At 41.9% G+C, this 13,943-nt stretch overlaps 1 protein-coding gene across 2 annotated transcripts in view; it reads left to right on the top strand.

The window, feature by feature from the left end:
* The window catches only part of IFT172 (intraflagellar transport 172), a 34,524-nt gene that overhangs the window by 4,125 nt on the left and 16,456 nt on the right, over positions 1 to 13,943 (top strand). The window contains exons 6-16 of one of the 2 annotated variants that reach the window (XM_078444848.2): positions 91 to 170; positions 383 to 470; positions 1,382 to 1,596; positions 2,491 to 2,614; positions 3,015 to 3,110; positions 3,998 to 4,159; positions 4,533 to 4,586; positions 4,829 to 4,932; positions 5,108 to 5,193; positions 9,304 to 9,416; positions 10,251 to 10,418. In XM_078444848.2, the coding sequence (XP_078300974.2) occupies positions 91 to 170; positions 383 to 470; positions 1,382 to 1,596; positions 2,491 to 2,614; positions 3,015 to 3,110; positions 3,998 to 4,159; positions 4,533 to 4,586; positions 4,829 to 4,932; positions 5,108 to 5,193; positions 9,304 to 9,416; positions 10,251 to 10,418 (1,290 nt within the window). Of the gene's footprint in view, positions 1 to 90; positions 171 to 382; positions 471 to 1,381; positions 1,597 to 2,490; positions 2,615 to 3,014; positions 3,111 to 3,997; positions 4,160 to 4,532; positions 4,587 to 4,828; positions 4,933 to 5,107; positions 5,194 to 9,303; positions 9,417 to 10,250; positions 10,419 to 13,943 lie in introns of those variants that run through there. The other variant, XM_078444849.2, reaches the window with a different exon arrangement.

Here is a 13,943-nt window from a genome sequence, read left to right as displayed (position 1 = left end):
CAGTGTCTTGTTTTTTCTTTTTCTTCCCTTAGGACCTGGGTGAGACTGAAAGTAGCCTAACCAGATTTGTGTCCATTTTCCCATTTTCAGGTTCGTTTAGCAAACACTAAAACTAATAAGTCATCTACCATCTATGGGACAGATTCCTACGTTGTATCACTGACAACAAAGTGAGTAAGGAAGAGCGGTACCCCAAGAGCTTGGAAATGTGTGAAGAAGCATTGGGGGTGTCAGGACTGGGAGACTATAATACGGAAGCTGGGGAGGACTGGTAGCAGGAACCCCAGGCAGGGTAGTGTGGGACAGGGAAGGGGAGTTTCTTGGTGTGAAACGATAATCTCTTCCTGTATTTCTTTCCTTTCCTCCTTTTCTCCTTTTTTAGTTGCTCTGGGAAAGGAATTCTCTCTGGTCATGCAGATGGCACCATCGTTAGGTATTTCTTTGATGATGAAGGCTCTGGAGAGTCACAGGTATAACTAAAGGAGGCTCTGGGATAGGGGGTAAGGAAACCCAAGATCCCTCCCAGAGGAAGTGGACCATTCAGATTGAGATGCCCAAGGGATGTGGCTATAGGAGCAAGACTTCTGAGAGAGGCATTTGGATACAGCCACAGACAGGGTTTGTGTTCAGGAGGCCAGAGCTTAGTGTTTGTGGGAAACGGGGAGTCAAGTTGATTGATTCTGAGGGTAAGGAGATTATTTTCATTTATGTAAAAGATATATTTATGTGTATAAATTCACAGGGAAAAAAAGCCGTTTACTCTCAAGAGGGAAAAGGAAAAAGATGGGAGATAAAAGAAATGTTCACATTTTACTGTATATAATTCTCTGTTGCTTGAATTACTTACGTTAAGAATTACTTGTGTAGGGGCACCTGGCTCTCTCAATCAATAGAACATGTGGCTCTTGATTTCAGAGTCATGAGTTCAAATCCCACGTTGGAGGTAGAGATTACTTAAGTAATTAAAACTTAAAGAAAAAAAAGAATTACTGTACTTTTGTAATAATTAAATTTACATCTCCTAAAAAGAAAGTCATATGCTCCCTGTGGGCCTACCCAGTGTTGATTAATGTGTAGGTCATCTCCCTTTGGAGGGCCTTCTAGGTGTTTTAAGACCTCCTACATACAAGTATTTTGAGGTTTCCTCTTGAGCACAAGGTCAGTAAGTGTGTATATATGTCATATGTATGTGTGTGAGAGTATACAACAGAAAGACAGTTTGTAAAAAAAAAAAAAAAGAAAAGAAAGTTTGTGAAGTCCTCCAGATTAGGATGTTATTAGGGTGGGAAAATGTTGGGAGGAAGATTTATGCAGAGTAGGATGGTCAGAGTGCTGGAGCTGTCAGGGTCAGAATGATTGAAACCCTCTACTTCTGTCTTAGGGGAAGTTGGTTAACCACCCATGCCCACCCTATGCCTTGGCTTGGGCAACCAACAGCATCGTGGCTGCAGGCTGTGATCGGAGGATTGTGGCCTATGGAAAGGAAGGCCATGTGCTACAAACTTTTGATTACAGCCGTGACCCTCAGGAGCGGGAGTTCACCACAGCTGCAGCAAGTCCTGGGGGCCAGTCTGTTGTGCTGGGAAGTTATGACAGGTGGGTCCCCTTTCACATGCACTTCAGCACACTTTCCGTGTACACTCTGCTTTAGCCCAGTTATTCTCAACCAGAGTGGGAGACTGGATGAGAATCAAGAGTATGTTGAAAGAGATCCTTAGGTTTTAATTCATACACTTCCCTCTTCCTGCTCCCACCATCCGTTGGCACTCTGGCAGTTCCAGAATGCACCAGCATCTTGTTGTGTCTCTGTGCCTCTCCCTGGGACTCCACAGTAGAATTCATCTCTACTTTCTTTGTGTTACCACTGCCCCTTTTCAGACCAACTTAGTGTTTGTCACACTATATTACACTTTGATGTTTGTAGCTGTCTGGCTAAATTGAAACGCCCTTGAGAAGAGGAGCCTATTCAGAAAAATTCTTTTTAAATCTCCAGTGCCTAGATTAGCATCTAGTATATAATACATGCCTAAATGTTTGGTGAATGAATGAATGATGTAACAGTAAATAAACATCCTGGGTCTGGGTCCCCTCATATCCTTAGAACACTTTTAACCTTAGCTTTGTCGGTCCTACCTTTCTATCCCCTTCAATATCATGTATATCTCTTTCTTCCTTCTTCTCTGTTTCCTACCATTTCTCTTTCCTTTTTCCTTATTTCTCTGCTGCTGACAGCTCATTTTTCTCACCAGCCATGATCTCCTTTTGTTGTCTCCACTCCCATCACTCACCCCACTTTATTTTTCACTTGATTTTCCCAACTTCCTTCTACTGAACCTTTCTGTCCTCTGCTACAAGACTCCCTAGCCTGTGTGTTCTTTTTTACTTCTTTTATTCTCTGATACAGCAAGACTCATTTCCTTCAGTTACCCACCCATTTCCACTCTTTTGCTCAGCCTCCCTCTGTTCTAAAAGCCACCTACTTAATTTCAGACTTCGGGTGCTCAACTGGAGCCCTCGAAGAAGCATCTGGGAAGAGGCAAAGCCCAAGGAGATTGCCAACTTATACACCGTCACTGCCTTGGCCTGGAAACGGGATGGCTCACGACTCTGTGCGGTGTGTTTACTAGTAATCCCTTTCTGCATGGGTGACTTTCTCCAAACTAGGAAAAATCTTGCCTTTACCTAAAGTACTCTCTCCTGAAACTAGAGAATCTCCTCTTCCATTTTGACTCCAACCTAAAAATATGACATTAAAGGCAGGAAAGAGAAATTCACACTTTATTAGAAGCCAAAAGAGACAGAGTTCTGTAGGCAGAGCTGATTTCTCTCTTTCATCCCATCACTGTGTGATACCCTTGAGCCCTGTGATTGCCCTCTTTCCATCTGGTTCTTCCAAAAACTGCCAGCCCTTTTACTGCCAACTCTTCTCTAGATTCTAGAACCTAGGTTTTGAGGGTGTCTCTAGATACTCTCCCCAGGCCTGTTACCTTTTATGCTGTCACTTTTCCTCCTAGGGCACACTCTGTGGTGGAGTGGAACAGTTTGACTGCTGCCTCCGGAGGAGCATTTACAAGAACAAGTTTGAGTTGACATATGTGGGCCCTAGCCAGGTAAGCAGCTGATGGCCTGCCTCACCGCAGTCTTGCCTGCGCTCATTCATCCTTGTGATGCTTTCCTGCCTTCTGGACATAGGCACAGTGTCAACCTTAATCCCTGGCAGAACTGTTCTGGAGAACAGAATGTGTCAGGGCAACTGCTTGGCAACTTTTATGCTGTAGTTCTTCCAGCTTATTGCAAGAAAATATTTATGAACAACATATCTAAGGGCCTAAGAGGTACAGAGATTGCTACTTACATCTTCCTGGTTTAAAACTTTACTACCTGTATGCTGTCAACTGGGGAGTTTGATCAGTAAGATTACACGGATATGTCACATTGCTTTAGGGCCTCTGAACTCACCGTGTATGACGTTACAAGCTAATTTCCTAGTCCCTGAGCTCATTTTTCACTATCTCTATACCCTTTTCCTTTCATTTATTATTCATTGGTTCCTTCATTCTTTTATTTTCTCTCCATTCTCTGTGTGTGAGCACTATTAGGTATTGAGAACACCAAGATAATTATTTGTAATACATTGTCCCTTAATGAAGATCATTCTAGCAAGGGAGACAGACACATGAAACAACAATATAGTACACCATGGTTGAAGTCATCATAGAGGTTTTTACAAAGAGGTACAGGAATGTAGAGTGATTGGTTTTACCCCATGGAACTTACAGTCATAGGTATTATGAGCACCTAAAGAGATAACATATGAAAGCATTTCATAAATAGTAAAGCACTGTGTGAATGTGAGATTTCATTTTTACCAACAATATCCTAGGCCAGATGAAGAAATAAGATGTTAGCTTTGTTTAACACTGTGGAGGTGGGCCAAGGCACAGCATGTTTGGGTTGGAAGAGGCCTGTTACTTACCAAGACTTGTTCCTTACCAAGGTGATTGTGAAGAACCTGTCATCGGGGACCCGAGTGGTACTCAAGTCACACTATGGCTATGAGGTGGAAGAGGTGAAAATCCTGGGAAAGGAACGTTACCTGGTGGCCCACACATCAGACACACTGCTGCTGGGGGACCTGAACACTAATCGCCTTAGTGAGGTAAGAACCAGAAATGGAGGGGTGGGGAATGGAGCATCTTGAGTTGCTACTTCAGGCGAGCCACGGTCCCCAGAGGGAAGATCTCTGGGGAAAGCTCTACCATTCTGGTGCTGGGGAACTGATAATCCGGGAGTGAGACTCAGGAAGTCCAGAATCCTGGAATATGAATCCTCACTATTGGACTCTTGGACTGTTCTTATGCTCTCTCTCAGAAACCTAGAGACTAGGGCAAAATCTGACACAGCACCTCTTTTGTGCAATGTCAAAGCCTTCCTAAACTCGATCTCTTTGCCTCCTACCCTTTCTCTCAGCATGGTCTTGGATACTTACCCACATTGTTCCTTATGTCTTCTCCCTCCTCCCTCCTTGACAGGTAGCTTGGCAGGGATCTGGTGGCAATGAGAAATATTTCTTTGAAAATGAAAATGTGAGTAGAACTTGATGAACCATCACCATCTCAATAAACCTCCTTCTAGCTCCTGTGTCAGAAGGATGGAAAGGGGCAAGGGGTTGAGGAGACAGCAGATAAAGGGGGAGGGTGAAATAGGCAGAAGAACAGAATAAAGAGAAAAGTGGGAGTCACTTTGAACTGACAGTACACCTCCCTCTACTGTTTGTCCCTTTCTTCTTGCAAACTTTCCACCATATAACAATTCCATTCATCCCCAGGTGTGCATGATCTTCAATGCTGGAGAGCTAACCCTGGTGGAATACGGGAGTAATGATACCCTGGGTTCTGTACGTACCGAATTCATGAACCCCCACCTCATCAGGTAACCCCACAAGGTTCTCTAAATTTTTGAAACCCCAAAGAATTCCTTTTTAACGTCTAACTCGTATAACCTCGGGTTAATCTAAAAACTTCATTCTGTATGGTACTTCAGGGCCCTTGGTAAATATTACAGTGGCCTAAACCCATTTTGCCTTACCTCACCCTTCATGTTTCAGTGTCCGTATTAATGAGAGACGTCAACGAGGAATTGAAGATAATAAGAAATTGGCTTACCTTATTGATATTAAGACTATCGCTATAGGTAAGACTTTCTCATAATTCTAATAACAGAATAGATATTTATATACACTTCTATATCACAGGATTGTGTGCAGTGGAGAATATAGGAATCTAAGAGGTACCAGGTATATGTGTGACCCTGCTCTTACAGAGGATATGTGAAATGTTCAGGTGTATGTGTGTGTGTCTATATGTAGATATCTGCATACAGATACAATGCTACATATATAGTCCTGCCCATATAATTATTCATGTTCTCTAGGCACGTATCTTAGGGCTGGAAATTGTGAACTGTAGAGAAGAACCATTAGCAAATTTATGAATCTTCCTGTCTAGACTTCATAGGGTAATAGACTATTAGAACTGGAAGGGGGCTTGTTTTCTGCATATTTTGTCATTAGTAACTACTGATGACAGATTTTATTTGGATTTCACAAATGTTCACATAAATAAAGTTTATTCTACATATTAATAATTAACTCTGCATTATAAAATGTTCCAAGCATAGTAAAATGTGTATAGAATAACATAGTATTCCCTAAGAAGTATAGAGAATAGCATAGTATAGTTGTTAAGAACAAGGGTCTGGAGTCAAACCTCCCCATTTCTGTACCTTGTACCTGTGTGATCTTAGGTAAGTTTCATAACTTTTCTGTATCTCATATTTCCTCATCCACAAAATGGGGATCAGAATAGTACCTACCTCATATGAAGAGCACTTAGACTAGTGTCTGGCACATAATAAGCACTTAATAAATGTTAGCTATTAATATTATTACATGTGTACCCACACCCAGTTGTGTCATGTCCTGACCTCTCATTGTATTTACTTTGGATCTTTTATCTCTTGTCTTATTGAGGGACATTTAAGTTGTTGGTTTTTCACTGTCTCCAGTGTTTCTGTTCTCTGAGGTTTATACCTAGAGTGGAATTGCTGAATCATAGAAGAGGTACATCTGCAATTTCACTAAATATTTCCAAATTGCTCTCCAAAGAGATTGTACCAATTTACATTCCCACCAGCAGTTAGAGGTCCCAGTGTTCTTCATCCTCTCCAGTACTTGAAATTGCCTGACTTCATAATTTGGCTCAATCTGTTTATATGAAATAATATCTCATCGTATTAATTTTTTGTTGTTCATTTGTTTATTGGCTGTTTGGATTTCTCCTTCTTCATATTGCCAGTTCTTATCCCTTGCCTATTTTTTACAGACTCTTTTTTTTTTTTTTTTTTCAACGTTTATTTTTGGGACAGAGAGAGACAGAGCATGAACGGGGGAGGGACAGAGAGAGAGGGAGACACAGAATCGGAAACAGGCTCCAGGCTCCGAGCCATCAGCCCAGAGCCCGACGCGGGGCTCGAACTCACGGACCATGAGATCGTGACCTGGCTGAAGTCGGACGCTTAACCGACTGCGCCACCCAGGCGCCCCATCCCTTGCCTATTTTTAAAATCAGGTTGTCTTTTCCTTGACTTGAAGGAGTCCTGTGTATGTGTGTAGACAACCTTATTATTTGTATTGTAGATACTTTGTCTCAGCATCTTTTAGTGTTCAGACTTCTTTAATTTTAATGTAGTTCATTTAATCACTTTTTAAGAAATAGTTGGTGATTTTTGAGGTCTTATTTAAAAAGTTTCTTACTCCTGGGGCTCTGGGTGGCTCAGTCAGTTAAGCCTCCGACTTCGGCTCAGGACATGATGTCACGGTTTGTGGGTTCGAGCCCCATGTCAGGCTGTGTGCTGACAGCTCAGAGCCTGGAGCCTGCTTCCGATTCTGTGTCTCCCTCTCTCTCTGCCCCTCCCCTGCTTGTGCTCTGTGTCTTTCTCTCTCTCAAAAATAAACAAACATTGAAAAAAAAATTTTTTAAGGTTCTAACTCCCTCCTATATTTTGCTTTTCACCTGGAATTAACTTTTGTACATAATGTGGGTATAGATCATATTTTACTTTTTCCATGTTTAACCACTTATTGGAAGTCCATCCTGTACTCACTAATTTGTAACATCACTTCTCATAAATTGAGTTTCCATATATGTATGGGTGTGTTCTTTTTTTTTAACTTTATTTTTTACTTTTTAAAATTTACATCCAAATCAGTTAGCATATAGTGAAGCAATGATTTCAGGAGTAGATTCCTTAATGCCCCTGACCCATTTAGCCCACCCCCCCCCACAATCCCTCCAGCAACCCTCAGTTTGTTCTCCATGTTTATGAGTCTCTTCTGTTTTGTCCCCCTCCCTGTTTTTATATTATTTTTGTTTCCCTTCCCTTATGTTCATCTGTTTTGTCTCTTAAAGTCCTCATATGAGTGAAGTCATATGATTTTTGTCTTTCTCTGACTGACTAATTTCACTTAGCATAACACCCTCCAGTTCCATCCACGTCATGACAAATGGCAAGATTTCCTTCTTTTTGATTGCTGAGTAATACTCCATTATATATATATATATATATATATATATATATATATATATATGCCACATCTTCTTTATCCATTCATCCATCGATGGACATTTGGGCTCTTTCCATACTTAGGCTATTGTTGATAGTGCTGCTATAAACATGGGGATGCATGTGTCCCTTCGAAACAGCACACCTGTATCCCTTGGATAAATGCCTAGTAGTGCAGTTGCTGGGTCGTAAGGTAGTTCTATTTTTAGTTTTTTGAGGAACCTCCATACTGTTTTCCAGAGTGGCTGCACCAGCTTGCATTCCCAATGTAAGGGTCTGTTCTTAGGAGACTTTTACATCTCATGAATTTTGTATTTCACATCAGATTATTGACCTCAGAAATGCAAGTAACTGTAATGGAAATAACAATATAGTCCAGTGGCCTATGAGCCATGAAACTTTGGACAAGTCACCGCACTCCATAGGGCTCATCTTTAATGTGTATAAAATGACAGAGTTCTTCTCTTAACCTTTTTTGGTCCCTGACCCCTTTGAGTATCTAATTAAAATCATAGATCCTTTCCCAGAAGAATATATATAAACACATAATTTTGTGTATAATTTCAGGGTGTTCACCGACATAGGGCCCCCACAGCTCTAGCGTTCTATGATTTTACATGTAAATTGGGACATTAAAACATGGCCTCATGATTTTGCTATTTGTTTAATTAAAAGAAATTTCATTTTTTTAAGTTTATTTATTTTGAGACAGAGCATGCATGTGGGAGGAGTAGAAAGAGAGGGAGAGAGAGAATCCCAAGCAGACTCTGTACTGTCAGCACAGAGTCCAATGTGGGGCTTGAACCCACGAACCATGAGATCATGACCTGAGCCAAAATCAAGAGTCGATCACTTAACCTAGTGAGCCACCCAGGTACCCCTGCAAATTTCATTTTCAAGTTGGTCTTCTCAGCTGTAGACATTAGCTGATATTTGTCTTTAGCTTCAGCAGGTATAACCAAGACAGGATGTTGCTCGTTGTTAATATATATAAATAAGAGTTGTAAGTGGGCTGTGTTCAGGAGAGTCTCTGAAAGCATCCTAGTCAATCCTGAGTGGTCTGTGCTAAATGTGATCATTTCTCATATTGTCTGCAGACTTCACACCAAACAAACATCCATCCCCAGTGTGGTCAGCCTAACTGTAGTCAGAGGTTCCTCCTGGTTTGTATGTGTGCCCTCACTGCTGTTTGCCCCTTAGTGCTCTTACATCATAGGCACTCAAAGTGCAGGTAACTCCTTGGAGCAAATAGGATCATCAAGGTCATTTCATCCATCAGTTTTACCTCACTGGGGTGCTAGAATTGGGGCTCTTCCTTAATGTGCTCAGTGCTGCCTTCCAGAGGATTTTGTGAGTAATGGAAGCCAGTTGCTCTGATCTGATCTGCTAGGAGACAACTCCAGGAGTCCCAGAGAAGAATCACATTTCTTGATGGATCTAGACCTTTGAGTTAACCACAGAGTTAAACAAAACCTCTACAATTTTAGAAGAAATCTAGCATCTGAAGCATCTTCGCAAAATTATGTTGCATTGGCCATTTGCATTCCTCATATTCTAGGCCGATGCAACGTTCGTAAAGCCCAACAGACGAGTGAAGGCAAGACCTTTGCAGGCTGCCTCATGTCCTGTGTAGGATTATATGGAATCTATTCGCTTAACCCTATCTCCTTTGCTTTGTAGTGGATCTGATTGGTGGCTACAACATTGGCACCATCAGCCATGAGAGCCGTGTGGATTGGCTGGAACTTAATGAAACTGGACACAAGCTTCTCTTCAGAGACCGGAAACTTCGTGTAAGAAGGTTTACTAAGGCCTTAACCATTGAGTGGTCCATAGAGGATGTAGTGCTGCCTGCCTGCCACCAGGGATTGTGGGGGGCAGGATGGGACATAGTTCCTTGGTGCTATGCCATTAACATAGCAAAAGGCACAGAAGAATCAACATTATGTCTGATATCACAGCCCATCCTGTATTACCCATGAGATTGTATCATGATGGCACCAAAGTCAAGAGGAATTTGGGAGCTGCTTTTTCTCTTACTGTTTACAAGTCTAATGCCCTCATGAAACTCCTTACCCATGCGTGCCTAGCTGACCTTTACCCACACCTGCTGCAGTGTTTTTCAGCTACTCTTACCTGACAGCATTGAAACTGGCTCAAGGATAGTCTCCCTCAGCCCCTTATTGACTCTAATCTCAATATGGTACCACCAAAGAGTTCAACATCCGGGGCAAAGAGACAATCTGGTGATTTTTAATTTCATTTCCATTGTTATGGAAAGCCACACCACAAATATCCAGGCCATTTAATTTGCCTGATAGCCTCACTTTTGTGATCCAGTGTGGCAACTCTGGCCCAGAGTTACTCTCAAGATTGAAAGTCCAACCATCACCTAACTTAAATTTCTGGGTGTAGATCTTTGCTCATTTGGTCATCTCTTTCTTGTCAGAGTGATGATGTACCAAGTCAATATAAACTTCAAGGGTAGCAGATTAGAATGCTTTGAAATTCAGAATGTACCTGATTGGTGGGTTAGTTCACCATGTTTCACCATTAGGGAAATGGTCAAGGTCAGAAGATACCTCATATCCCCTTCTAATTGTGCTGTCTACCTCTTTCTCCTTCAGTTACATCTATACGATATTGAAGGTTGCTCTAAGACAATGATTCTCAACTTCTGCTCGTACGTGCAGTGGGTCCCAGGAAGTGATGTGCTGGTAGCTCAGAACCGAAACAGCTTGTGTGTGTGGTACAACATTGAGGCACCTGAGAGGGTCACCATGTCCTCTATTAGGGTATGTCGACACCAGGACGCCTTAGGCATAATGTCAGACTGACTGATTAGAGCCCTGAGGAAGCTCCAAAGGTTATTTGGTTTTCTCTGGCCCACCACCCATAATCTCTGTGATGGAGTTGGCAAGTAAAGCTTAGACTCCCCCACAGCGGGCCAGGCCCCAAAACCATCCTTGTTCAGATTCCTGACATTATATGAGGTCCTTGGAGAGTATGGCTGTCTATTACAGCCCTGGGAATTCACCAGGTCATAATGAGGAGTTCTCTTAAGCTGGAAGAGCCCCAATAAGAGGGGCAGTTCTGGGCAGTTCCTGTGTGCTGATTCTCTGTTGTAAGCCAGGAAGAGCTTCTTTTTTATCAGACTGAAGATCAGACCCTCCTTCCTATCCCACCAGCATCACACACATTCCAGTGATATCCCAACACCTGGGAGGAACCTGTGAAAACCAAAGAGGCCCCTGTGTAAGGCTAGGATGACTGGTGTAGGTATGGATAGAACACTCTTTTGTTCTTTTTTCTCCTTTCTTGCCGTTTTAGACTAATTAAGTTTGGTGTTTTTTAGGTTGTTTTGTCCTTTTTTAACACTTGTTTTTTACTGTTTTGCTTTGGAGGTTATACATTTTATTCCTATAGTGGTTACCCTTAGAAGTTGGCTATATACCTAACAGTCTAAAGTTATCTAGCATCTAAACCCCCCCTGCAAACAATACAGGGCCCCTAACTTTGATTACCTCCCCTCTGCCATTATTGTCCAGTATTTTGTCATCCCCAAAGTTAGACATTACTCTTTTAACACAGCCATAATTTGTTTAGATTTACCATCATGGCACCAGTTTCTCTGTTCACTTTTTCTTTTTGCATTGCTGATCTTCCCTCTGGAGTTACTTTTCTTCTTCTTGAAAGACAGTGGTTTTTCTTTTGTTTCGTTTTGTTTATTTTTATTTTTTTAATGCTTATTTATTTTTGAGAGAGACAGAGTGTGAGTGGGGGAGGGGCAGAGAGAGAGGGAGACACAGAATCCAGAGCAGGCTCCAGGCTGTGAGCTGTCAGCACAGAGCCTGATGCGGGGCTCGAACTCATACTGGGAGATCATGACCTGAGCTGAAGTCAGATGCTTAACTGACTGAGCCACCCAGGAGCCCCTGAAAGAAAGTGTTTTTAAGATAAATGCTCAGTTTCTGAAAATTACTGAAATGTAATTATCTAAATTTTTTGTTAAGTTTATTTTGAGAGAGAGAGTACTCTTCACCAGTGCAGAGCCTGGTGCAGGGCTCAAACTCACGAACTGCGAGATCATGACCTGACCTGAAGTCACTTAACCAACTGAGCCACCCAGGCATCCCTGAGATTTTTTTTTTTTTTTTTTTTTAAATAGGCTTCACACCCAGCATGGAGCCAAAGACAGGGCTTGAACTCAGACCCTGAGATCAAGACTTGGATGCTTGATCCAAGGCAACCCTGGATCTGAAACCCAGGGTTCAGATATATTCCCTGGGCAACCACCCAGGCAACCCTATCTGAAAATGTATTTATTTGGCCTGTTCTTGAAAGATACTCAGACTTAGTACCCGATTCCCGATTGACAGTTCGTTTTTCTTAGCCTTTTGCAAATACCATCCCACTGACTGATTTCCTTTCTTCTGAGAGGTTTATTAATAGCCCTTTCTGTCTTTTCTCTCTTGTTGCTTTTAAAGTCTTTCATCAGTGTTCTGAAGTTTCATTACAATGTCTCACTATTTCCTTTTACTTAACCTGCTTCATATATTTGTGTGGTATGTGGCATATTTGTGAGTACACGTATTTTCATCAAGCTTGGTAGTTTCTCAACCGTGATCTCTTCGGACGTTGCTTTTTCTCTTGCTCCGTCTGGTCTTGCCCTCAGGACTCTAATTAGGCATATGTTCAATTTCGTGTCCTGTCTTTGTGCCTCTGTAACCTCTCTTTCATTTCCCTTTCTTTTTCTCACTCCAGGCTACATTCCTGATTATTTCTTAAGATAAATCTTTCAGGGGCGCCTGAACGGCTCAGTCGGTTAAGCATCCAACTCTTGATTTCAGCTAAAGTCATGATCTCACAGTTTTGTGGGCTTGAGTCCCACGTTGGGTTCTGTGCTTACAGCTTGGGATTCTCCCTCTCTCTTTGCACCTCCCCTGCTCACTCTCTCTCTCTCCCCCAAATAAATAAACTTTAAAAAAAAAAAAGTTCAGTAATTCACTTTCATCATTGTCTAATTTACTATTTAAACCACCCATTGAGTTTTTTTACTTCAAATATTAAGTTTTTCGTAAGGTTTTATTTGGTTCTTTCTCCAGGCTGCCTGGCCATTTTTTTTTAGTATATACGCTACCAAAGTGAGCCCAACATGGCCATTTTTGGTAATCTCTTATTTATTGCTTAACTTATCATTTCATTTTTTAGGTCTTTAAACGTTTTACACTTATTTTATATTCCGTAACTTTTTCCCGTAACTATCTTTTTTCTTTTTTTTTTTTTTTTTTTTTTTTAATTTTTTTTTTATTTTTGGGACAGAGAGAGACAGAGCATGAACGGGGGAGGGGCAGAGAGAGAGGGAGACACAGAATCGGAAAGAGGCTCCAGGCTCCGAGCTGTCAGCCCAGAGCCTGACGCGGGGCTCGAACTCACGGACCGTGAGATCGTGACCTGGCTGAAGTCGGACGCTTAACCGACTGCGCCACCCAGGCGCCCCAACTATCTTTTTTCAAGTTTTTAAATTTTTATTTATTTTGAGAGAGAGCGAGCATGCATGCACACGAGTTGGGGAGGGGCAGAGAGAGAGAGGGACAGAGAGAATCCCAAGCAAGCTCCATGCTGTCAGTGCAGAGCCTGATTCAAGGCTTGAACCCACAAACCACAAGATCATGACCTGAGCCGAAGTTGGATGCTTAACTGACTGGGCCACCCAGGCACCCCATCATGACTATTATTTTTAATGTCAGAAATCCTTGGAGGTCCAAAACTGCTGTAGTTACTATTTCCTCCTTTATAGTGGCTAACTTGTATTTTGGTACTTTTTTTTATTGAGCTCATGTTATGTTGAATATAAACTTTTAGAATCTTAAGGGCCTAAAATGGATTTGTTTTCCTGCAGAGATGATTTGTTTGCTTCTGCAAGAATCAGGCATATTAATAACTTTTGTTCCCTTTATTGAAGAGAGGCTCCCAGTATTCATGAGGGAGTCTCAGATTCAGCCTCCCTATCCTGCTGGAGGACCCATGATTTATTCTCTCCATAAGTGTGTGCCTTCAGGGCAGCCGTACCCTTTTACTTGCTCAGCTTCTGTTTTTTCCTGCTCAGGTTTTAGCACACTTATCTCTTTCTTTATTTCTTTTCTTTCCTTCTTTTCTTTCTGTTCTTCCCTTTGCTCCTTCCCTTCCCTCTGTTTTCTCCCCGTTCCCTTCCTTCTTTCCCTCCTTCCTTCCAGTAGGAGATGGGGTAGGAAGCATGCCTAGTGATTTCTCCAGATGAACTCAGCAACTAATGCATTATAAAGGATGTCCCAGGTTGA

Source organism: Panthera onca, chromosome A3 (assembly GCF_046562875.1).
Source record: "Panthera onca isolate mPanOnc1 chromosome A3, mPanOnc1 haplotype 2, whole genome shotgun sequence".
In the NCBI taxonomy this organism is placed as follows: domain Eukaryota; kingdom Metazoa; phylum Chordata; class Mammalia; order Carnivora; family Felidae; genus Panthera; species Panthera onca.
The sequence above is the reverse complement of the archived record's forward strand: the minus strand, read 5'-3'. Positions and strand labels throughout refer to the sequence as shown.